This window comes from Bos indicus, chromosome 3, assembly GCF_029378745.1.
Source record: "Bos indicus isolate NIAB-ARS_2022 breed Sahiwal x Tharparkar chromosome 3, NIAB-ARS_B.indTharparkar_mat_pri_1.0, whole genome shotgun sequence".
NCBI lineage: Eukaryota > Metazoa > Chordata > Mammalia > Artiodactyla > Bovidae > Bos > Bos indicus.
The window spans coordinates 571,631-597,328 of record NC_091762.1 but is presented as its reverse complement, the minus strand read 5'-3'; the positions used below and the strand labels follow the sequence as shown (position 1 = coordinate 597,328).

General features: G+C 46.9%; 2 protein-coding genes and 1 pseudogene across 13 annotated transcripts in view; 1 reads left to right on the top strand and 2 right to left on the bottom strand.

Annotated features, from left to right (window-relative positions):
• DCAF6 (DDB1 and CUL4 associated factor 6) overlaps window positions 1-5,148 on the top strand; it is a 181,580-nt gene extending 176,432 nt beyond the window's left edge. For 6 of the 7 annotated variants that reach the window (XM_070782257.1, XM_070782248.1, XM_070782234.1 and 3 more), the window contains one exon: window positions 2,703-3,174. In XM_070782257.1, the coding sequence (XP_070638358.1) occupies window positions 2,703-2,767 (65 nt within the window). In that variant the 3' untranslated portion in view covers window positions 2,768-3,174. Of the gene's footprint in view, window positions 1-2,702; window positions 3,175-3,275 lie in introns of those variants that run through there. The other variant, XM_070782239.1, reaches the window with a different exon arrangement.
• A 3,866-nt stretch (window positions 5,149-9,014) lies between these two features.
• On the bottom strand, window positions 9,015-10,579 carry LOC109556953 (immortalization up-regulated protein pseudogene; annotated as a pseudogene).
• Window positions 10,580-14,360: 3,781 nt separating this feature from the next.
• Window positions 14,361-25,698, bottom strand: part of GPR161 (G protein-coupled receptor 161) — a 55,506-nt gene continuing 44,168 nt past the window's right edge. For 5 of the 6 annotated variants that reach the window (XM_070782277.1, XM_070782286.1, XM_070782266.1 and 2 more), the window contains exons 4-6: window positions 19,500-19,604; window positions 16,876-16,995; window positions 16,107-16,586 (exon numbers count right to left, since the gene is read on the bottom strand). In XM_070782277.1, coding sequence (XP_070638378.1) covers window positions 16,309-16,586; window positions 16,876-16,995; window positions 19,500-19,604 — 503 coding nt within the window. In that variant the 3' untranslated portion in view covers window positions 16,107-16,308. Of the gene's footprint in view, window positions 14,722-16,106; window positions 16,587-16,875; window positions 16,996-19,499; window positions 19,605-25,698 lie in introns of those variants that run through there. The other variant, XM_019986383.2, reaches the window with a different exon arrangement.

Below are 25,698 nucleotides of genomic sequence, written 5' to 3'. Positions count from 1 at the left end.
TAGCACATAATAGTTGCTCAGTCAGTGTTCTCGTTGAATGAATGGGTGAGTGAATGAATAAACTTAACAGTATCAAATCTCTAGCTAACCAGGAGTACTGTATTGATTCTTTGTGGAATACAGGTTTCTTTCGGGTAATTGTTTTCATACCTCTGTTGTCCCCTCTCTCCAGCCCCAGCCAGCTTATTAATAGTATCTCATATTTTTCCTGATCAAAAATAATTTCACAAATATTCAATTTGTGAAAAATTGAATTTTTTTCAATTCAAAAATTCAAAAATAAATTTAGAAGTATTTCTAAAAGAGAATTAAAGGAGCCTTCCCACAAATGTAACCCTTATTTACAATAGCAACTTGGTGTTGTCTTGCTTTTGAAAACAGTGGCTTTCTAAGTCATTATTTCTAGTTGTCATTTTAAAGAACATAAGTGTTCTCAGCCCTCCTTGGCCTTTAATTGCCAACCAGAGATTTGTGAAAGTGTTGAACTGCTTTGCAGTTTTATTACCTCAGTAGTACTCTGTGGACAAAAAGATTTTATTTAATTTTGTTCTTAAAAATTGGGTTTACATTCTGAGAGAGATGACTCTGCAGAAGTTGTGTGAGAAAGATCTGGAAAAAAAAAAAACACAACCATTCTGCCCCCTTCCTCATTCTAGAAGCCACTGTGAGTTACTCTGTGACTATATAAGAGACCCTAGGCCCTCACTGGACTGCATGTTGCTTGCTTTGGACTTTGCAGAATTCTAATGTCTGCTGTAAACTCCCGGATTTGAAGGCTGTGACATTTCATCTTAACCCTCCATTTCCCCATCTTCATTCATAATGTGACAACCAAAAAGAACTGGGTCATCCTGCACATTTTAAAATATGCTGATGCTGTTTAAACATGTTCCACTAATATGACCGGTATATTACTTATGATACTCTAGGTAAGCAGAACAGCAAATTCATGTATTGTTCTCTCCCATGAAAGTATGCTGCTAAGTCGCTTCAGTCGTGTCCAACTCTGTGCGACCCCATAGACGGCAGCCCACCAGGCTCCCCCGTCCCTGAGATTCTCCAGGCAAGAACACTGGAGTGGGTTGCCATTTCCTTCTTCAATGGCGCACACAATAAATACAGCATAATCTCTTTTATACTCATATACCTTAGGTAACTTGTTATTGATCAGAAAGTCTCCCACTGTGTTTAGATTCCTTAGTGACCTGTGAAGATTTATTATAATCTTATCTTACAAATGTATATTGAACACTTTAATAACTAAAACTTGTATAACTCAGGTTACAAATCATATACACATATATTATCTTCTTAGTTTGACATTGAAATGGAGTTGGTATAGAGGGGATTTAATCTTAATTTACTTGGACAATTAAACATACATCCCTTCTGTATACTGGTGTTGACAATTTAGAATTCACTGGGAGTATCTAAGCCCCTGTGAATAATAAAGCCCCAGGATTCCATCTTCTCTCGGTGTTGAGAAGCCTGAATAATTCCCGTGTCTCACCTTCAGCCTCCCGGCTTGCCCTGGAGAAGCGTCTGTGATGGAAAGGCTCCATTCTGGTGGCTGCAGTGGCTTGACACTGTGGCCTTCGTTGTGCCCTAATGCAGTGTGTCTTATCTTAGTAACACTTAAATTTGTTTATTTGATAAACCTTCATTGAACCTCTTGTACTAGGCCCTGAGGATAAAAGATAAAAAGAAATAACTCCTACCCTCCCAGGAGCTCACAGTCTACAAGAAGATGTGCAGACAGACTAGTACTGCAATTAGAAGCATCATTATATGGTACATATAAAATATTCTGGAACCTGAAGGAAGGAGTTCATAATTCTGCAAGTTAGGGATCTGAGAAAGTCTGGGCAAAGTTTCACAAAGGGAAAAATAGTTGTATTGAGATGAGTAAGCATAACCTTTGTAGCTGAAGAACTAGGTAAGTGTCCCAAGCAGAGGGACAGCAAATGTAAACCGTGGAACTTGAGAGGACATGCCCTGCTGGTGCACCAGATGGTGATTGCACACTCCCTTGAGTGGTCAGCCTAGATAAGCTCCTTAAGGACAGAGAAGACCCTGTGACTGCTTTGGTCACCACTGTATCCTGGAACATAGCAGATATTTAAGAAATATTTTTATAACCAGAAATACGTGTGTTGTGTGCTGAGTCACTTCAGTTGTGTCCAACTCTGCAGCCTGCCAGGCTCCTGTCTGTGGGATTCTCCAGGCAGAAATACTGGAGTGGCTTGCCATTTCCCTCTCCAGAGGATCTTTCTGACCCAGGGACTGAACCTGGGTCTTCTGCATTGCAAACAGATTCTTTACCATCTGAGCCAACTAGGGAATGATTCCCAGATGCTCTTGCACAGCTTCCCTCTCACTCCCATTGGTGACACCTGATATAACTCCTAGGAACACAGTTTGAAATCATTGCAGTAGACCACTATAGATCGAGATCTTTAGGGTTTTTATTTTGTAATTTTTTTTATATTTAGAATTACATGAATATTCTAAGTTAATAGTGCTGTGTTTCCTTTATTCTTTGCCTCTAGAGGCAAAAATAACTTCTACACATAGCTGTGAGCTGATCTTCACATGATGATATTTTGAATTATACACATTTTAATCAGTTTTATTTAAGGTATTGACAACTATTTTGATTGTAATACTAAAGGTTGTTTTTTTTTGTCTTCTGTGTTTTCCAGACCGGTTGGAAAGTGACAGATCAGAAGGCTCTGGTCAGGAGAATGAAAATGAGGATGAAGAATAATAAACTCTTACTGGCAAGCACTTAGATGTTCTGAAATTTGTATAAGACATTTATTATATATATTTTTTCTTTACAGAGCTTTAGTGCAATTTTAAGGTTGTGGTTTTTTTGCGTTTTTCCCTTTTGAGGGGATAACCTAACATTGGTTTGGAATGATTGTGTGCATGAATTTGGGAGTGTGTGTAAAACAAAACTAGCAAAATGTTTTAAAAACTTTTTGCCATGTGTGAGGAGTGGTAGAAAATGCAAAGTGCAATATTTTCCCTAACCTTCGGATGTGGGAGCTTGGATCAATGTGGAAGAGGAATTTTCATTAAATAGTGAAAATACTGGTTCAAAGAAATGTCTATACTTGCCATTTGCATGTTTGTTGCTTTCTAATTAAAGAAGTTGGTTGTTTTACGATATCCTGAATTTGACTTTTTATTTAATGCCTTGCTGTCTTGACCCGTTTTCCAAATCTCTTCTAGATTTAATAACCTTTTCTGTTTTGACTTCTCTTTGACAGAATTACATACAAGACCTTTTTTTCATCTCTCCTTCCAAAGTGCTTTATCTCCAATGATCACCTTTCATGATTAGTGGTCCCTCGTTACCCAAGTACAGGGGTTAGTCCCCGTGCAATCTCAGAGCATCATGGATACTCAACATAATAGCACAAGCTTATTTTGAAGAGTTCTGGCTTCTGGCCTTCCTGTCTCCACCTTCTAGATTTCAGCTGAAAATGTTGACCATCCCGTCTCCTAATTCGTAGTCCTCCTGCTTGCTGGTGTCCACCTTCACCCAACTTAAGCATCTACACCCAGGTCTATCTTACAGGTTATGACCTGAAGCTGTTCCTATAGACTTAACCCTTCAGTAATTCTCTCTCCTATCCCCTAAGCTGTCGTGCTGCTGTCTCTGACTGAGCCACAAATAGACTCACAGGTGTTGCCAGATTCCCATGTGGAGATCAGGGATGGCTCCTCCCAGATGACTGCAGACCCAAGGACATGTGTTGCTAAGAGAAGACAGATGGCTTTTTGGATAGAGGAAAAAAAACTCTAGTTGGCTCAGTAACTTCAGTTGGACTTAAATGTCTAGCTCTTAGTCTGGGCAGGACACATATGTATCTGTATTAAGAACATGCTAAATGCTCAAAGGGGAAAGGAACTGGTCTCTAAACAGGGCAGCTGCATGATTTTCAAAAAGTATTAGGGTCTATTTCTGGTTCCCAAATAGTTACATGACCTGCTCAAGCCATCTGATTTCTCTGGGCTTCTGTGTCCTCTTCCTTTATGGGCTTCTGTTTCTTGATGAAAGTGAGAGTGAAAAAGTTAGCTTAAAGCTCAACATTCAGAAAACTAAGATCATGGCATCTGGTCCCATCACTTCATGGGAAATAGATAGGGAAACAGTGGAAACAGTGTCAGACTTTATTTTGGGGGGCTCCCAAATCACTGCAGATGGTGACTGTAGCCATGAAATTAAAAGATGGTTACTCCTTGGAAGGAAAGTTATGATCAACCTAGATAGCATATTCAAAAGCAGAGACATTACTTTGCCAACAAAGGTCCGTCTAGTCAAGGCTATGGTTTTTCCAGTAGTCATGTATGGATGTGAGAGTTGGACTGTGAAGAAAGCTGAGCGCCAAAGAATTGATGCTTTTGAACTGTGGTGTTGGAGAAGACTCTTGGGATTCCCTTGGACTGCAAGGAGATCCAGCCAGTCCATTCTGAAGGAGATCAGCCCTGGGATTTCTTTGGAAAGAATGATGCTGAAGCTGAAACTCCAGTACTTTGGCCACCTCATGTGAAGAGTTGACTCATTGGAAAAGACTCTGATGCTGGGAGGGATTGGGGGCAGGAGAAGGGGATGACAGAGGATAAGATGGCTGGATGGCATCACTGACTCGATGGACGTGAGTCTGGGTGAACTCCGGGAGTTGGTGATGGACAGGGAGGCCTGGCGTGCTGCGATTCATGGGGTCACATAGAATCGGACACGACTGAGCGACTGAACTGAATCGAACTGAAAATGGAGGTAGTCCTGTTTCACCCCGTAAATCCCAGGGGCTGTGTTAGGAACACATGAAAGGTCGGAGGGCTTTACAGAATAACTGAAAAGATTACTGCAGCACACAAAATAACAGTTTCTTCCACTAGAACAGGAACAGAGACGTGCTGGAAAACTAACAGAGCAGACTGGAGTGCTTAGTGGGGTCAAGGGTGACTGGCAGGAAAAGCAACAGGAGAAAATCAGTGACTTCACTTCAGTGTGTTCACTTGGCAGTGAAGGAGGCTGGGCAGCTGGGAGTGGAGGAATTCTGAACTTCTGGTTTAATTTGGCTAGGAATCTAAAATTGCAACTCAAACATTAAAAAGTGGTATTTGTCCAAGGAATTAGATGCCGTAGTTTTATTGACTTTGTAGTTTTGTGGTGTACGTTACCAAGGGCTTCTGTGGTGGCTCAGTGGTATAGAATCTGCCTGTCAATGCAGGAGATGCAGGTTCAGTCCTTGGGTTGGGGAGGTCCCCTGGAAGAGGGAAATGGCACCCCACTCCAATATTCTTGCTGAGAGAATTACCCCCAACAGAGGAGCCTGGTGGGCTACAGTCTGTGGGGTCACAAAGAGTCAGACAAATGAGCACATATCACCAATTGGTTATAAAGGAGCAGGGCAGGCCAGACAAGTAGTCAAGAAGACAGCAAAAAGAAAAGATTATACAGAGACAGACTTGATGAGTCCTGGCCACTCCCATGATCCACTGTTTGTTGGGGTGTGGGGGGATGCCAGGATCACAAGTTGGACTCTGGATCTCAGTGTTCCACTTAACCACTCAGAAAAAGGAATATGGCTTTAGGGCTGGCAGGTACAGGGTCAGATAAAGGTGGTAGGCTCTGTGCCTTGAGGTTGTACAAGTCTGATAATCTCTACCATCCGCCCTTTGACTTTGGTTGTGGGGTAGACCAAGCAAGAGAGCACTGCTCTTCATTAATCCTCCTTTGAAACTTAGAATTAACAATGTTTGTTGTGTCTTTCCTGGTTACTTCCCAGTCATTTAACAGTATTCCATGAATCTAATTTTCTTGCAGTTTATTAAAAGTACATGGATAACTGTACCTAGGTGACTGTGGTATGGATTGTGCCACAGTGGGCTCAGTCTCCTTCCTCTTTTCAGCCTGTGGGAAGGGAGGCTTGAGAAAAGGACATGTCTGCAGAAAAAGGGTACAGGTAGAGGAGACACCCAGAGAAGTCCACAGTCCATAAGTACAAATTCACAATTTGCAAAGCTCTACACAAGCCAAAAACCAGATATTTAATCAGGTAAACAAAATTATTCTAACTACACTTTTACTTGTTTATAAATATTTATAATGACCCTAAGCATTGGGCTGGGGTGGGGGGGGGTGTTGTGGGGGGTGCTTCCCTGATGGCTCAGACAGTGAAGAATCTGCCCCTTGCAGGAAACACAGGTTCAATCCCTAGGTTGGGAAGATCCTCTGGAGAAAGGAATGGCAACCCACTCTAGTATTCTTGCCTGCAGAATTACATGAACAGAACAGCCTGGTGGGCTGCAGTCCATGGGGACACAGAGAGTCAGATATGACTCAGCAACTAACACTAAGCATTTTTTTAATCTTAAAAAAAAATCCAAAAACTTCAAGTGAACTGTACTTCTGAATCAGCGTGCTTTTGTCTTGAAGGTTGGGTTTTAACCACCTTTGCATCCAGGAGTCCATTATCAGAACACAGCATAGGACTCCGCTCCTTAAGCATCACTGACTGACCTATTTCCAGCCACACAGGCTCTTTCCCCTGCACTCTCAGCATGGCCTTGCCTGCTGAGGCCTGTGATCCTCCCCAGGACTGTCTTTTGCTCTGGGAAAGTCTGACTCACCTATGATTAGTGATATTTCAAAATGGTGGTGTCAAAAGGAAAAAAGTGGCTTTTAATTCTTAAGCTATTACTACTACTCAGGGAATTGCTCTCTGAGGGAAATGAAAACAGCTTTGTCTAGTTTGTTCTCCTAAAAATAACAATGAGCTGAACTGTGTTCTTGGTAATCATGTAGATTGAGTTTGTTCTTTGAATTCCTTCCAGTGAAATCTGATCACTTTCCTTAGGCCTGCAGTTTTTTATAGTTCTGGCAAGCAGATATTCTAATCCCCAGATTCCTTGGTTTACAATAGTTTTTTGACCCAATAAAGCCCCACTGGCCTGTTCTATTAATGATGACTGTCAACTATCCCTCATCCTCCTCAAGCTGCAGAGCTGGCTTTTTCCTTCTCTGTCACATCGCCAAGGACGCTTTGAGACTTTGGACAATTCTCTGTACTTCCTGAGGCCTCCTTGGATTGTGTGTCCCCCTTCCCAAATGAGAAGGGTGATCCAGCTCTGCCCCTCTTGTAGTCATATACGACTGTGCTCACAGCCATTTTCCTTTGCTTCAGGGTGAAAACTCTGATTTCTCTTTACTCTCCCGTGGAATTTACCTGGGGTTCTCTGTATCCTGTGGGTGATAGCAGTCTCCTGCCCCTGAACTGCCTCTTCCCTCAGGGACTCTGAGGGTCACAGAGTCTGAACCCAAGTGCCAAGGCCACTGCCGAGCAGTCACTGTCACTACAGGAGGGAGCTGCCCTTGGAAGCCTGGTCACAGCTCAGCAGTGTCCCTTCTGACTGTCCCTTAAGGGAGGTCAGAGCTGAGCTTGCGCTTTGATTCCAGATGCCACACCAGCCTGGGACTCCATCATCTTCACTGGCCATTAACAGAAAAGCTCCACTCTTCCTGACCTCCTGAACCCCAAATGCTAGTTGCCCTTTGCTCCCTCGCCTCCGTTGCCTTCCCCTTTCTCACCATGTTCCTGTGTACTGTTCAGCAAACGTGACAACAACCTTCAACACCGCTTATGTAGGGTAACTGTTATCTTTTCAAGATTCTCAAGTCTTGTCGTCAAGAGCCCTGTAAAGCACAAGTACTACACCCACCTGCAGAGCGGAGGAAAACCAGCAGCGGCTCAGTATCAACTATGGCCCAGGTACTACGCTCAATGCCTTAATCCACATTATCACCTCGGAGGGAGACCCTCTTGGAGTCTGTGTCCCCACGTAAAATGAATATATATAAAATGCCACATATAAAATGAATACAAAGTTCATTTTATAGATGAGAAAACTGCAATACACAAAGATTGAGTAGTTGGCCCAAGGACACTTACTAAGCCAGTGACAGTATGGAATCTGAATCCAGAACTTCCCATAGCAAATGCTGTGCTATCCCCATTATATCACATTTGAGCTGATAAGCAATGAGATAAAGCATTTGGAAGTGCCTAATAATGTCCAGCACACAACAGGCACTCAAGTAACTTAACATGTCAGGTTCACAGGAGTCTCAGTACCTGCTAGTTTCCTTCTTCAACCTTTGTAGCCACATCACCTCCACAGTTCCTTCTAGACTGGAGATAGCCGGGGCTCAAGCTGAACCCTTGTCATGAATATATCCTGTGGTCCATCCAGAGACCTGTCTAATCTGTACGTATTTCATGGACCAACTGTCAGGATAGAAAAGTACTCATCTAATTAAATCTGAACACGCCAGTAAGGTCTCTCACTGTTGCTGTTGTTCAGTTGCTCAGTCATGTCCAACTTTTTGCAAGCCCATGAACTGCAGCATGTCAGGCTTCCCTGTCCTTCACCATCTCCCAGGAGTTTGCTCAAACTCAAGTCCATTGAGTCGATGATGCCATTCAACCATCTCATACTCTGTCATCCCCTTCTCCTGCCTTCAGTTTTTCCTAGCATCGGGGTCTTTTCCAATGAGTTGATTCTTTGCATCAGGTGGCCAAAGTATTAGAGCTTTAGCATCAGTCTTTCCAATGAATATTCATATACTTTATGATTGACTGGTTTGATCTCCTTGCAGTCCAAGGGACTCTCAAGAGTGTTCTCCAACACCACAGTTCAAAAGCATCAATTCTTTGGTGCTCAACCTTCTTTATGATCCAACTCTCACATCCATACATGACCACTGGAAAAACTGTAGCTTTGACTTTATGTACCTTTGTTGACAAAGTCTCTGCTTTTTAATGTGCTGTCTAGGTTTGTCTTAGCTTTCCTTCCAAGGAGCAAGCGTCTTTTAATTTCATGGCTGCAGTCACCATCTGCAGTGATTTTGGAGCCCGAAAAATAAAGTCAGCCACTGTTTCCACTATTTCCCCATCTACTTGCCATTAAGTGGTAAGACCAGATGCCATGATCTTAGCTTTTTTTTTTTTTTTGCCGAGCAAAGGTTTAATGAGCCCCACCCAGAGCCATCAGTGGGAAGCCTTCTTCTTCCCTTCCTCCTCCTTCTTCTTCTCCTTTTACACCTTGGGCTTCTTGACCTTGCCTGAGGCGCTCTTGTGCGGTTCCGAGCTGGGCTTCACCTCATTTTCCCAATCACTGGAGCTGCTGCTGGAATCTGAAGTGCTCCCTTGGCTGTGGCCATGGCTGTGGTGATGCTTTAGGTTATCAGCTGACCCACCCTGAACTTTGGGGGAGCTGTGCTTGGGGTCTCCCACCTTGCCTGCCCCTTGGGGCTTCTTGGAGGTAGACTCCACAGCTGCTGACAGGTCGAACTCCATGGTAGTGAGAGCTTAGCTTTTTGAATGTTGTGTTTTAAGCCAGCTTTTTCCACTCTCCTCTTTCACTTTCATCAAGAGGCTTTTAGTTCCTCTTCACTTTTTGCCATTAGGGTGGTGTTATCTGCATATCTGAGGTTATTGATATTTCTCCCAGCAATCTTTAAGCTTGTGATTCATCCAGCCTGGCATTTTGCATGATGTCCTCTGCATAAAGCTAAATAAGCAGGGTGACAGTATACAGCCTTGACGTACTCCTGTCCCAGTCTGGAATCAATCTGCTGTCCTATGTCTAGTTCTACCTGTTGCTTTTTGACCTGCATACAGGTTTCCCAGGAGGCAAGTAAGATGGTCTGGTATTCCCATCTCTTTAAGAATTTTCCACAGTTTGTTGTGATCCATTCTATCAAAGGCTTTAGCATAGTTAATGAAGCAGAAGTATGTGTTTTTCTGAATTCCCTTGCTTTTGCTATGATCAAGTGGATGTTGGCAATTTGATCTCTGGTTCCTCTGCCTTTTCTAAATTGAGCTTGTACATATGGAAGTTCTCAGTCCACATATTGTTGAAGTCTAACTTTGAAGGATTTTGAGCATTACCTTGCTAGCATGTAAAATGAGTGCAATTGTGCAGTAGTTTGAACATTCTCTGGCATTGCCTTTCTTTGGGACTGGAATGAAAATTGACCTTTTCCAGTCCTGTGGCCACTGCTGAGTTTTCCAAATTTGCTGGCATGTTGAGTGCAGGACTTTAACAGCATCATCTTTTAGGATTTGAAATAGCTCAGCGGGAATTCATCAGCTCCACTAGTTTTGTTCGTAGTAACAAACTGCGAACTACACTCCAGGATGTCTGGCTCTAGATGAGTGACCACACCATCTTGGTTATCCTGGCCATTAAGGCCTTTTTTGTACAGTTCAGTGCATTCTTGCCACCTCTTCTTAATCTCTTCTTCTTCTGTTAGGTCCATACTGTTTTTGTCCTTTATTGATCCCATCTTTCCATGAATTGTTCCCTTGGTATTGCTAATTTTCTTGAAGAGATCTCCAGTCTTTCCTATTCTATTGTTTTCCTCTATTTCTTTGCATTGTTCACTTTTTTTTATTTTTTATTTTTTATTTTTTTTAAATTTTATTTTATTTTTAAACTCCACAATACTGCATTAGCCTTGCCAAATATCGAAAGGAATCCGCCACAGGCATACCCACGTTCCCCATCGTGAACCCTCCTCCCACCTCCCTCCCCTACCCTCCCTCTGGGTCGAATGTTCATCGCAGCACTGTTTATAATAGCCAGGACATGGAAGCAACCTAGATGCCCATCAGCAGATGAATGGATAAGAAAGCTGTGGTACATATACACAATGGAGTATTACTCAGCCATTAAAAAGAATATATTTGAATCAGTTCTAATGAGATGGATGAAACTGGAACCTATTATACAGAGTGAAGTAAGCCAGAAAGAAAAACACCAATACAGTATACTAACGCATATATATGGAATTTAGAAAGATGGTAACAATAACCCTGTGTACGAGACAGCAAAAAAGACACCGATGTATAGATCAGTCTTATGGACTTTGTGGGAGAGGGAGAGGGTGGGGAGATTTGGGAGAATGGCATTGAAACATGTATAATATCATGTATGAAACGAGTCGCCAGTCCAGGTTCGATGCACGGTATTTCTTTGCATTGTTCACTTTTAAGAAAGCTTTCTTATCTCTCACTGTATCAAAGCCTTTTTCCTCCCTCTCCTGTCCTGTCCACCCCAGGATTCCTTGTCCTATTGCAAATACTTGAGTTAGTCTCGCCAGTTGCTCAGAGACTACACAGCAGCTCCTTAAATGAGAATCAAATAACATTAACAACATTAGCACCAGATGGCCCTTCTCTTACATTCCTCAACCCCATTCCTACAGCAGGGATTTGTTTAAGATCACACAGCTGAGCAGTGTAAGCAAGCTAGCTGGGTGGTCCTCAAAGGCTGAGGACAGCGGTGGAGACCCAGCGTTCAGAGGAGGTGCTCTAAGCCAGGAGCAAACAAGCCTTCAGCTGTATCCTCGACTCTTTCCCGCTGGGGACGGCCAGTGGCGCACAGCCACACTGCTGCCACCTGGCGTCGAAGGCCCTGAATCGGAGCCTGGGAAAGGCCTCGGCAGTGACCTGTGTGCTTGGTAGTGTGGGACTTCGTGCCTTCCAGGTCACACTAGCCCGCAAACCTGGCATCTGGGAGACAGCATGGGGGGTACTTAGTCAAGTGGTAACCTCGATGAAAGCAGTAGAGATGGGCAACAGTCCTACAGGTGGTCCTGTCAAAACTAGAAGATGCAGAACTGAGGTTTTTATGTTAAGTGGCCAAATGTCCCACCTACCGCTCCCCACACTGCCCCCTCAGGAAGGCTTCAGGTTGCTGCTGCACAGCGGGATAAAGCTAATGGGCCAGCGTTCAGCAAGGGCAGTTGGGGTTTTGACTTTGTGCACCAAGGACAAGTGTCCCCAAAACTGCCCCCCCAGAAACCTCAGTGTACGGGGAGTATGTCTTTGTCCTCTCCCCACTCACCTCCTTTTGCGCTCCCTTCTCACTCAGGCTGAATAAGGAGTATTTGAATTCCTCAATATGCAGAATATGGTTCTAGCTGCCGGACACCCTCCAAGTCTTGGTTCAGTCACCTCCTGTAGCGTGCTACCCCTAACTCCTTCTAATTGGGAATATTCAGCTCCCTATAGAGCCTGCAGTTCTTCCTAGAACCATTACTTGACTTTGCTGCTTATTAGCCTCAGTCTCCTCTAGGTCTCTTCCTACAGTAGAGTGAAACACTTGAACGTTATTACAGAGCCTAGCTTGATGCCTTGCACACGCTAGATGTGCAGTGCTTGGAAGATGAATGAATGAATGGACTTCAGTACAAAGGAGGAAACGCAGAGAATGCTTTTGGGAAGTACAGTATTTCTAGATTGGCTTAGATGAAATCTAGTATATCCCAGCTAGTCTGGGATCAGCCTGTGAGGACTTGGGAGGTCTCAGGACACTCCTTCGAGCCCAGCCAAGTACAGTCCAGGGAAGGCACTTTCCAACTCCTGGGATGCAGGCCACTTCGTTGCACTCAAAATGGCCTGATGGGGGTGGATGGGGTCGGGGGGGCGGTCATCTTAGGTTCCTGCCCTGTTCCCCCTCAGAGCATACTAGAGTATGGTCCCTCTAGAAACTGGATAAAGACAAGTGCTAGGAAAAAGTACAGAAAGCAAAAATGCCCTCAGATTTAGGAATGCCAGCCAGTAGTGAGAGCAGAATCTGACTGATCTGCACATGACCTCAGCAGAACCCACAGGTGAACCTGCCCTCTGCTGCTTCCCTCTTCCAGCCAGAATGCAGACTGGGTGAATTTGATCACTGAAGGTAGCAGCCCCCAGGTCTAAGGAAAAGTCTTTTGTAAACTGCAGACAAAGGGACCAGCCAACCACTGGTCTCTGCCACACAGCAAAGGCACACTGCCTGCTGGAGAACTAGTTACAGTGAAACACTGCAAAGGTGGTGCACTTCCTGCAACGGCTGCCTCATAACAGATGTGGGAGAGCTCAGAATCTATCCTCTGCTGACCACCTGGAATTCAGAAGTGGGGCAAGACCTGCACTTGGCTGCTGTCATCTAGGCTGAAGGGCAGGAACAGGTGGTTCATGTCACCACAGCCACTGATGCAAGCCCACACATTCAGCTGCCCATCTCAAAGGGATGGGGAGAGATCTCACGTACGCATCACAATCCGTGGCCCCACTTTCCACCTCTGAGGACACGCCCTCTGCACCCATTTATGTGTCCTTCTGGTTGGCATCCTGTCAGGACTGTGCTCTAAACAGACACATTGGATCAGCCCATGCGTCAGGCCTGAAGTGCTTCACATGCCCATCAGACATGACACCCAAAAGCTGTGCAATTACTGATCCATGGGTCACTTTTTTCCCCCTAACAAATTCAGAGAACACCAAAGATCAGAGTTAGAAAGGACCCTGGCCACCTCTCAGTCCACGGGACCACAAAGACTCAGACACGACTGGATGACTAAGCACACACACAGCACAGTCCAGTCCCACAATCCCTAGCTCATTTTCCAGATGGCCCAGAGGTGACAGGGAGTCCCAGTGACCCGAGTAACATAAGGCAGAGCCGGGCCGGCACAGTTCCTGATGCCAGGTCCAGAGTTCTTCAAGTCTTTCTTAAGACATTGAGGGCAGGGAAATAGTAGCTGCTGGCCATGGGAGTTTTCCCTGGAGGCCAGCTAATCTAAACAGTACATGAGGCATCACATACGGAACCTATTCCACGGGATTTTCCTGTGTGAAGGGGATTCCCTCCAGTGATAGCAGTAACTACTCGGCAGTGCTTGGCCCCGCGGCCCTGTTCAGGTCCGGAAGATGAAGGTGCTTCCTAACCACACGGGTTGTTTTTCTTTCTAGAAATGAAACGTCTGATATCTGTTCCTTGCTCCTGTGCTTTACAGTGGTTTCTCCCTTCTTTTAAAATACTAAGGAGCCAGTCCATAGGGAGGCCTGTCCTCAGTGGCCACAACCCCAGACCTGCTGCCTCTGCCCAGCAGCCAGGGAACAGTCCCTACTAGAATCAGCAGGCTCAGAGGCAAGGCTGTAACCAGGACGCATGGGTCTGGGGTATTGTGCTCCTGGGCTCTCCTCTGGGGACCACTCAGGGCAGAACCAATGGCCCCACACAGCCCGCGTCAGCCACACAGAGGAAGCGCCATCCTCCAAAGTGTCCCGAGGCCTCTGGTAGAGTGCATGGCTGGACTCCCAAGGACACAGGTTGTGAAGAAGAGGAGGTAGCCCACATGGTGCTTTCCTGCCCAGCTGAGGCCTCTAGCCCCCTCTAAACCCCACTCCGCCCAGAGTCTCAGCCACACCTCCATCTGCTCTGTTTTGTGCTCTGGTCCCATCACTGGGATCCACAGAAAGCCCTCGTGTGGTCTCACACAGACACTGAAGTCACTTACAGACACTGTTTTCAGTGTTTTTTCAGATGACTGCATATCAGATGTTGCTCACAGGGCCCTGGCACAGATGGTAACGGGCGTCCACCCTCATCTCTGCTCTGTGGCTAAAACATCCCCCTCTTCGATGCTCTGAAGCTGCAGCCTCTGACCTGCGAGAGTTCTGCTGCCTCGGCGGCTCCCAAAGCCAATTCCAGGGACAGTCCGAGCTGTAAGCAAGACCCCAGGCAAAGCCTCCTCCCCAAATAAGTTGATTTTGGCTTCAGCCTCTATGGCTTTGGCCAAGCTGGTTGCGTAACTGTCCAAGGACTTGTGCACATCAGCTTTCACGTGAAGAATAGGGTTCTTGGCAGCTTCTAAGAGAGAAGGCAGAAAGAAGGTTAGTGAGGGGCCAGGACTGATGGCTCCCCAGGACTTGCCTGCTGTTGCTTTACTGACCTGGGAAGGGGAGACAAATAGCTGAAGGCTGTGGGTTCTGGAATTTAGAGTCCCCAGGCGACAATTCCCTACTTATTATTTGGGAAATCTAAGACGTCATTTAATCTAATTTCAGTTTCCTAATCTGTAAAGAGATCATGGCACACCCCTTATGTCATAGGGTTCCTGTGATAATTAAACAGTTCTTCCTAAGATGCGTTAGCTTAGGTCTGGCTCGTAGGAAAGGCTTGATAAATACTTTCTATTGGGCTTCCTTGATAGCTCAGTTGGTAAAGAATCTGCCAGCAATGCAGGAGATCCCAGTTCAATCCCTGGGTCGGGAAGATCCGCTGGAGAAGGGACAGGCTACCCACTCCAATATTCTTGGCCTTCCCTGGTGGCTCAGCTGGTAAAGAATCTGCCTGCAATGCAGGAGACCTGGGTTTGATCCCTGGGTTGGGAAGATCCCCTACAGAAGGGGAAGGCTACCCATTCCAGTATTCTGTGGGGAATTCCATGGACTGTGTAGTCCACGGGGTCCCAAAGAGTTGTACACGACTGAGTGATTTCACTTAATTTACATCTGTAAAAGAGTTCTCTGGTCTTTCAGCTCCCTGGAATGTACAGCGGTTTTGGCTATAACTTCCACAAGCCTGAATGTTGCCTCTGGCCTTTCCACACCCGCTCAGAAATTCCTCACAGCCATAGAGAACCTCAGGGTTTGAAGGACATTAGAAGTCAGGTGCCCTTTCCCCAGGGACTAGGATCCCTGACAACTTAAGTGAACAGGTTGGGGGGGGGGGGGGGGGCTTCAGTTTCACATCCTGATGGCTTTTAACCTCACTGCTTGTTTTCCTCCTGACATTTTGGAGGGAACAGCTTATCCCCTAATCCTCATGTTGCTTGGAGTAAGCAACTTGCATGCCACACTCCAAGAGGAGAAGAAGGGAGGAACACGTGCCCTCTCCCTGCCCTGCCACTCGCTCCCGGGAGGACTGATGTGGTCTTAGAAGTGTCTGCTCCTCGTCCTGTCTGCAAAGAAGAGTGCCTTTGGTATGCTGTCCCCCAACATGGAGGCTGATGGAGCGAGCTTGGCCATATGTGAGCTGGGTGCATTGGGGAAGGCTTCAATCCATTTTTTTTTAATTTGGGAGTAACATAAGGCCCATGAGGCTGCTAATCCAAGCTCTGTTCTTGAATCTACTTTCCCCATAAAACAGACGATTTGATGTCTGCCTCCTTGACATCCATGACCAACCCTTCCATTCATCTGGAACCGGGGTGGGGAGTGGTAGAAAAGATAGGACGAATTATGAACATCAACTCTGATACGGCCGATATTTATTTTCATAGTCAGCATTTCTGAAGAAATTACATCAAAGTCCCGGACCCCTCCATCACATCTTATTCAGAGGAAAAGAGATTCTTCCATCTGTGGGCAGCCTGGATGGCACTTCTAGTCAGCATATCCGGAAGGGAAACTAGACCCCAAGTTCCAGAGGCAACTAGAGTGCTGAGGGTTGAATTCAGAACAGGTGGAGCCAAAAATGCAGGAACTGGATTACAGCAGAACTCATTCCTCTCACAGGACCCAAGTGCCCCAGCACCCTCAAGAGGGCAAGACCACTGAGGTGGCAGCTTCCCCTGCCGTGAAGTTGGAGCATTATTGGGCCATTATTTTCATCTTCCACACATGGAAGCTGAGGCTCAGAGAGGCCAAGTTCAGATTCATAGCCACACAGCATCCATAAGGGAAAGAAACTTTGGAGGGCCCAGAAACTGGTGTATCTAGTCAGGTAACTTCCTGAGGGAGGAGATGGGAATCAGCTGTGTGTGTGTGTGTGTGTGTGTCTGTGTGTGTGTGAGTGTGCATGCCTGTGTAGCCCACTGCTTGCCCAGCCTTAGATACTATTTGCTCTGAGAGTTAGAAGCCTAAGGACTCAAGTGAGAGAGGTCAGGTTGGGAGTGACTTGGGAATGGGCAAAGGTGGAGCCCCTAGTGTGCTGGGCGTGGGGGCAGGCTCGGCTGAGGAATTTTCCTAAGATCCTTTCACTTCCCCATTTCCCTGAAGCCATCAGCCACAGAAACCAAACCTTTGATTTGTTCCACTTCATCTTCAAATGTCACCGAGCTCCTCCTCTTGGGTGGGCACGTGCCATGGGAGAGAGGGTTGTCATCCGATGTGTAGTCTTCAAGCAGCATGACATCTGTTCCTAAAACCAAGGGCAAACTGTGCACCTCTAACTGGCAACACCAAATCCTCTCACGTTCTTTCCCACCCTCTCTAAACAGCCCTTGCCTGCCTCTCCCATTTATTCCAACCCACAACCAGGTGCATCCAACTGCCCTGCAGCTTTGTCCAGGACACACAGTGTCTCTCGTCCCATTTCAGGGAGTTTGCAGCCAGCCACTGGGGCTGCTTTTCAGGCACACCAAAAATAGCAATGTTATCCAAGTGGATGGGTTACAGCCAGAACTACCATACTCAGAAGTGCTGAGTCAGCCAGACGTGGACTGGGGAAGGGGAGTCAGGCTGAGTGGAGGAGGGAGGCATTATTAAAGGGGCTTTGTGTTCAGACTGATTTTTCTTACAGTTTGAATTTCTATCCTTCTGGTTAAAATATGCTGTGCTAAATAAACATATAAACGCTGAATGTGTAAAGTTCTCTAGGGATCAAAAAGGGATTGAAAAATATGCCCCTCAAAAAGTAGGGGGAAGGCAGAGAGGAAGGAAGCTCTATTAGAACTGGGTAGACAGGTGGGGAGGGCTGGGGAGGGGAGCAGGGCTGAGCAGAACCCTGACCCCACACTGGGGCAGATGTTGGGACTGGCCCTCCTCTGTCTTAGTCTCTAGCTTTCAACCCTTCAAAGCCTGGTGCTCAGCAAATTAGGAAGAAAGCAGAGCCAGGGGCTCCACAAGTTCTCCCGGAAAAACCTACACACGTGTGCTTCTCTGGCGGACTTTACAATATGGTGGTTACGCACACAGGCTCCCGAGTTGGAGAGATCTCAAGTTACTTAGTCCCTCAGCAGCCTCCAAGGTGTATAAAAGGGGGATAATTCTGTCTACCTCATAGAATTGTGAGAATTATGAGTTGGGATATGTGAAGCTGTGATGCAGTACCTGGAGCACAGCAGGTCCCTGGTCCGTGGAATCATCACTCACGAGGACACGGCTAAGAGCAGGGAGGCTGAAGCTCACATTCCAATCTGTGTGAGCCCAGAACCCAGGCTCTTTCTTCTGGCTACATGTTCCCTTACTCCTTTTCGCCCGGTCACCTCCTATTCACTCTATAGGTTTTCACATCACTTCCTCAGAGAAACTTTTCTAACGCTCCCATCCCCAAGTGCTCTCCCCCAGCAGGGACACATACCTGTCCGCTCTGTGTCCTCATGGCACTTGGCTTCCCCTCCCACAGCGCTCATCACTGTTATGACCTTTTTAAATAGCAGAACTACTGAGGTATAATTTGCAGCCCACACAATTTGCCTATTTAAAGCCGCACGAGGGCCATTCACCAGCACATCTCTAGAACATAGGGCAGTATCTGCTCAAGGCAGGGGCTTGGCAAGTAAACATCTGTCTAGTGAATAAACGTCCCTGCCTCTGGATCCCTACTGGTTGTCTGAGAAGAGGTAAGAGGGCCTGAGGAGCAACAGCGACTTTCCCGTCCTTCAAGTTACAAGAGGGACTTTGGCCTACAAGGGAGGCTGTGACCAGTTGTTTAACCTTCTGGGCTGCCTGTGGGGGTGCATTCTCAGGGAATGTTCTGCCTCCAGGGGAAATGCTCCAAGACAGGAGGCCTGGTCTGGGTCCCTGCCCGTGGCCCTTTACCCTAGAATTCCGCAATACAGGCTCAGATGAGGAACCACAGATCAAGGCAGAGAAGGGTTTCCAAAAGGTTCCTGTTGGGGAGATGGAAGAGCACGGAGGGAAATATTCATGGCTAGCCTGCGGTGTTGAGGTCCGGGCTCTAGAACCCTGGGTTCATGTCCAGCACGTGGGATGCGGTGCTTCATCAGCTCTGTGAATGACCGATGGAGGGACACGGCCCATCACCGCCATGAGCCTCTCACCTCGTGCAGTGCCCCAGGTATGTGCTGGGGAGCACAGCGGCAGACTGTGACATCACAGAGCCCAGTGCTGAGGGGGGAGCTCTGGGCTGGCACCATCCCCTGGGCAGCAGCTGAAGGGAGGGTCTGGAGGATACTGATGGAGATATGTTTCATCAGAGAGATCAAGTTCCCCAGAGGTAGATCTCAGGGCATGTAAAGACATGACAAGGGATAGAGGGACAGTGCCCAAGTTCTGGGGCAAATGGGGAGCCTCAAAAGTTTAGAAAAAATTGAGTAGCTTGTCTGAGATAACACAGCTCTCAAAAAGCCAATTCAAGACTGAAAACCAAGCTGGTTGACTCTGGAGCCTGCTCTGGCCGGGGGTTATTATAACTCACATAACAATTCATGATCATCTGACATTTTAACTTTGAAGGCTTTCACTTAATTTGAATCTCACAACAACCCTGCCTGGCAGAGAGAACAGGAGCTGAGATTCCCATTATACAGAGGAAGAAACTGGGGCACAGAGATGCGGAGAAGCAAAAAGCCATGACTGGAAACCCAGACTCCTGACTGTCACCCCCTACACCCTGGGAGACGTCCCTCCCGCCCACATGCTCCTCCTGGAACCAGAAAATGCAACAGGTGAGAAGCTTACCTGAGTCCTGAGAGCAGCTGAAGCCAGTGTCCCCGGTGCTGCTGCTGTTCCCCAGGGGTTGCTCGCCTGCCATGAGGGCCGTGAGGTGTGGGGACAGGCCCAGGTCTGCAAAGCAAGGTCAGCACTGACTGCACACTCACGCCCAGTCCCTCTCTCCTGTCCACCCTGTTCTCCCTGCAAAGGGTGCTCTCCATTCACTGAAGACACGAAGCTCTTGGCTGCCTTTCCTCCAGGTCACCCCTTGTTCTTATCCCAGGGAGTCTGTGACAGCATTCACTGGGTCCTACCAGAGGAGAAGAGCTCAAGACAAATGTCAAACACCAACAAGGCAGGTGGGAGAGAAAACAGTGAACAGTCCTGGGAGATCTTCCAGTTACCACAGAATGGGTGCTCCTTTAACTTCCAAGCCTATCTGAATACCAAAAGGTAGGTTTTTTAGAAGAGGCTGAAACCCCCAAGCAAAGAGGATGTTTGTAGGTTGGAAGGTAGGGGGTGGGCCATGAAACTGACCCAAGAAAGGACTGAGGCTGGCAGCAGGGGAGGCCTGGAAGGAGACCCCCAAAAGCTTAAGGACTGAAGGCTCGGAGTCTCTGGGCAGGTAGGGCTCAGTGGAAGGACTCTACAGGAAGCAGTGGGTCCCGTCTATGGCTAGTCCCAACTCAGGGTCTGGGCACCTGCCCTCCATGCTGTCAGGAGAGCAGACAGAGTGAACTGGGGGACTCTGGCCTTGGTGACACCAGGCACAGGGCCACGTGGTAAAAACTGAGGGAACAATGAGGCTGCCTAGTTAACAGTGGGACCCCCACCCACTGCCTTACTCAAGCTGGGCTGGAGGCCAGAGATCTCGTCCCCTGGGAAATCCAACCCGTCAGAGAGAAAAGCCCCACAGAGCCCAAGAGCGGGGCGCCCTGTAGAACAGCCCCGCCCCTCCACCCTTCCGTCTACGTGCCATCTGCTTCACTGCCCAGGGTGTCCCAATCCCTTTTCAGGGCTGCCTCATTAACCAGAAGGGACAGTGAAGATCAGGAGACATTAAGGAAAAGCACTAGCAGAGATGGGGGGACAAAAAAGGAAGGAATAAAAAAAGGATCTGCAGGAGACAATGCAGGGAGTTTAAGAAAACAAAATTCCAATTGGGTGTCCTCAGAAAATTAAGAAAATAACGAATCTATAAACAAAAGAGCTGGAGGCCACAAAGACCATGGAGACAACAAAAAGGCACTCTTAGCAATTAAAAAACAGCACAAAAAGTCAAACTCCTTCCATCTCCTGAGAAAGACCTACCTGCCACGAAGGACCTGCCACGACAGACCACCTGAGTCTCCCCATAGCACGCTTACAGACAGGAGAGGCCTCTGCCTATGCTTTCATCATAATTCTTCAAGGGAACAAGGTGACTCTCCTTTCTCTTTCAGAGCCGAGGAGGAGATGGTGGGGGTTGGGTGGGCAGCCCATGCAGACAGAGCTTCTCTTTTCATGAAACGTGCGGAAAACACTTTTGCAAAGAGCTGCTCCCTCTCCTGGGGGTTTGTGTAGGGGGCTGGATCCAGAGAAGATTCCAGACGTGATCACCCACCTGCAGGGTCTTGGCCTCAGAATATGACTATGTCTCAGCAGGAAGCCTGGCTTGAGGAGGGCGGCCTGTGGGGGAACACCCACTGTCAACTGGGACAGCTGAGGCCACAGTGGGCTTTGGACACATCTCTGAGGCTGCGGTGAAAGCTAAACATAAGTCCCGGTCTCCACCAGTGGGAGGACTCACTGGAACCAGGCCAGTGTGGCTCAGCTAAGAGATCTGGAAACAGGGCAGCCAAGTGGTGACTTTATTCTGTGTTTGTTCAGCATTTATCACTAGAGAATGGGCGCAGCAACCCAGAGCTTCTTCACATGAAGCAACAACACACTAGACTGGGCCCAGTCCAGCCCTTTTTTAAAAAAATATTATTTTTAAAAAAAGAAAGGAACAGGCACAAAGTGGCAGGCCCAGAGGTCAGATCAGAAGCCTGGCGCGGCCAAGAGAGCCACGCGTGCCTTTCACAGGCCACAGGAGCAGGAGTGCCGTTCTGGGGTGAAACTGGCACTCTGAAGCAACCAGAAGACCTCACGGTGGCACAGGAAAGGAACCTAGAAAAGCAAGCGGGGGAAAATTCAGAGGCCCCGGGCCTCTTACCCCCAGCCCAAACCTCACGAAGGCCTTGGGGTGGGCCATTTCCTCTAGCAAATGGAAGTCAGTGTCCTTTTCTCCACAAGGTAACTGGGAAGGCTCTATCCCCAGTTTCAGGAACTTCGAGCATCAGGTGGGAGTGGCATCTGGAGAGGCCTCCCTCCACGCCTGCGTGTCAGGCCTGGTGGCAGTGCTGCCAGATGAGCGGCTGGCCCTTTCTCCTGAAACCCTCATCTTTGCTCCAACGCCTGCAGCCAACTATCAGCTTTGGATTTGTAGTGTGGCCTTCACTGGAAGGACTCATGTTGAAACTGAGACTCCAATACTTTGGCCACCTGATGCAAAGAGCTGACTCATTGGAAAAGACCCTGATGCTGGGAGGGATTGAGGGCAGGAGGAGAAGGGGACGACAGAGGATGAGATGGCTGGATGGCATCACCGACTCAATGGACATGGATTTGGGTGGACTCCGGGAGTTGGTGATGGACAGGGAGGCCTGGCGTGCTGCGGGTCATGGGGTCACAAAGAGTATGACACGACTGAGCGACTGAACTGAACTGAACTCCTAAGACCAAATGTTAGCATTTAGTGCACCTTTCAGCTGGAGAAGGCAATGGCACCCCACTCCAGTATTCTTGCCTGGAAAATCCCATGGACGGGGGAGCCTGGTAGGCTGTAGTCCATGGGGTTGCTAAGAGTTGGACATGACTTCACTTTCACTTTTCACTTTCATGCATTGGAGAAAGAAATGGCAACCCATTCCAGTGTTCTTGCCCGGAGAATCCTGGGACAGGGGAGGATGGGCTGCCATCTATGGGGTCCACAGAGTGGACACGACTGAAGCGACTTAGCAGCAGCAGCAGCACCTTTCAGCACTAGAATCAATGTCACTCCAGAGCTGACCTACCCACCATGAGGTGGCCCTGCCTGCCAACCCTCAGGGAGGCCAGAGATCTCAATTCCTCAGGGAACGCCATGGTAATCTGCTAACGAGCCTTCACAGGCAGAAAGTATTGTAGTGGCCTGGTGAGAGCTGGCACCCAGGGAAAACCTAAACTGACGCACTTTTTCAGTTTGGGGCTAATAGTATGAGAAAACCAAAACTCATGGATTATGGGTGAAATCTACATATGAAATCTTAATAAACATGACTGCCTATGTAGAACTCCTGGCATCTCAGGGGCAGTAGAAAACTCCAGGTGTTTGTGGAATGCACTACACCTGCTCACAAGCACTGTGAGCAAAGTTTATAATTCCATGTACTGAATCCTTTGGTGAGAACTTTCCAGGTGCTCATGAAAATGGAGAGGGACAAAACCGAGAGCGGGCTTCTGAGTCTTTTCTTGCTGGCTTTGGAATGAATCTTATCACCCTTCTAATGTGCTAACAGGAGAGAGCAAGTTCCTTCTCTGAGTGTAAGAGAGGCAGCCTGAAGCAGGCTGGGTGGGTTTAGGCATCTGCTGCAGATGCAAGTCATGCCTGCAGAGGGCACCAGACCAGGGTCAGGGATGCAAGGTGGAGGCAAGGGTTTTCCCTCCTAATCAGAAAGGCCATGGGTTTTCCTGGTATGACCAGAGTAGGATTCAGGGATGGGATGGGCACTGCATTCTGCTTTTCTTTAAAGACTCTTGCCAATGCTGTTGCCCACCTCCTAAAATCAGGACATCTGGGGAAGAGACAGCAGGGATGCCCCCAGCTCTGATTCAAGGGAAGGCCAACAATTCAGAACCCATCGTCCCACACGCTCTTCAGCCCAAAAACAACCCACAAGACTGCTTCTCCCTCAATGAAGAGACCGCTCACTGCCTTGAGCTTGCCAATGCAACCACAGCTGGTGTTTTCCATCTGTTCTCACAGCCTGACAAGCTCGTCTAGGATAATCCCAAGTGGCTCACACAGAAAATCTTGGCCCCCAAAACAGATGTTTCTTTTTATTCTATCTACCCTCTCCTCCTCCATTCTCTTTCCTCATTCTTAACGTCACTGGAATCGAAAATGTTTATTTTTTTTTGCCTGGAAGATAATTGATTTTACAAAGTCTGAACAAATAGGTTAATCAGTGAAATGAAACCAAACCCTGAATGTATTCCTCCAGGCTCACAATTCATACTTGGAATCATAGTCTTGCCAGAAGCAAGGGGTGGGAAATTCAGGAGCTAAAATACTGGGATCCCAAGAGATGTTTTTTTCTCCTATGGTCAAAATAAGGAGGGAGGTTCAAAAGGGAGAGCATATATGTATACCTATGGCTTATTCATGTTGAGGTTTGACATAAAACAACAAAAGTCTATAAAGCAATTATCCTTCAATTAAAAAATAAATAAATTTTTTAAAAGTCCCAGAATTTCTTCCTTTCTCAAGAAAAAGCATGCCATTAGTCCACGAGGTGAATTAGTGATGCTGGTTTGCTGCCACATGGAGCAGATCTCCTATCATCACTACTCCAGAGTACTCATAATTAAGAGCTGTAATTTTCACTCTCTTGGGAGGGGAGGTGGAAAGCCTATTTCCTGGAAATGAAAAATTAACTCAAGCAGTGAGTTGCCCCAAGTCATCTGGCAAGAGACTGGAACTGCACTCTAAACCACATGGCTTTTTTCATGAATATGATCTGATAAGTGCCCTCAGAGTCCCCCTTCCAATAGCTCATCCAGGTGACAATCTCCCTCAAACAACAGAGTGGTAACTTTGGAGGCAAGATCCACCAACGCATGCTACAAACAGTGGGTGAAGGCTGAAGGGGAAATAGGACATTTTCATAACCTCTAAGTATCTCCTCTGCTGTACTTACTAGCGACAATGGAAAAAACAGTGAATCTACAGTGGGGAAAGCTGCCAGACATCAACCTAACTGTATGGACTGAAAGTGTTCCCCCAAATTCCTATACTGAAGCCCTAGCTCCCAGTGTGATGGTATTCGGCAGTGGGTTCTTGGGGAGATAATTAGGTTTAGAAGAAGTCATGAGGGTGGGAGGACCAGAGAGCTTGCTCTCTCCTAACCCTCCACCATGGCAGGACAGAAAAAGAGGACAGCCAGGGAGAAAGCCCCACTGGAACTCAACCACGTGCCACTCTAACTTCAGACTCCAGCTGAACTGTGGAAAAATGAATGCCTTTGGTTTAAGCCATGCATTCTCTGGGATTTTGTTGTAGCAGCCCAAGCTAAGACATCAACCAAGAGATCAAGAATAAAATTAGCTAGTAATAAGACCTACAGATATATGTGCCCCTGGTATGCTTACTAGGAAGAGCACATCACCGGCCCAGCATCCTGCCAAAACGTAACCTTGAGGACACATCAGTTACACACAGATTGAGGGGCCGTCTACAAAATCCCTGAACAGAACTCTACAAAAGTGTCAAGTCAGGGAAGATAAGGAAAGAACAAAGACTTGTTAAAGATTGAAAAAGACAAAGGAGATGTTACGGCTGAATACAACATGGGATCCTGAACTGGATCCTGGAACAGAAAAATGACATCAACAGGAATATAGGTGAAATCTGAGTCAAGTTTGTAGTTGTCAATAGCCATGCACCCATGGTGCTATGGTTAGGCAAGATGTTAGCACTAGGAGAAGCTGAGGGGATGGGAATTCTCTGTATTGTTTTTCCAACTCTTCACTGACTCTAAAATTATCTCAAAAGAAAAAGGTTTAAAAAAATTTATTCCAACTAGAGTAATTCCTTTGGATCTCATCAAAGGGCATGGGACTGTGTTCAGAAACTTAGCTCTGAAATCAATTATCAGATGGAGGAGCAGCTTTAACACATATCAGATAGCAACATTTCAGTGACAGAGTGGAGGCTTGCCCTGAACACATCCTGAATTACTAGGGATGGCACAGTAAGGAAAGGGCTTACTGTGAGGAAAGGGCTCAAGGAGGAGTATGTCTAGTAGGAGCAGCCGAGGAGGGAAAAGAGCACTTCAAAAAGGACTCTGCTTCAATGAACACTGAAAGGAGAAGGTAGCCTAGTTCAGTGCTTAAATTCTTTTTTTCTCCAGATAGAAATAACTGTACATTCCAGGCCAGTGGG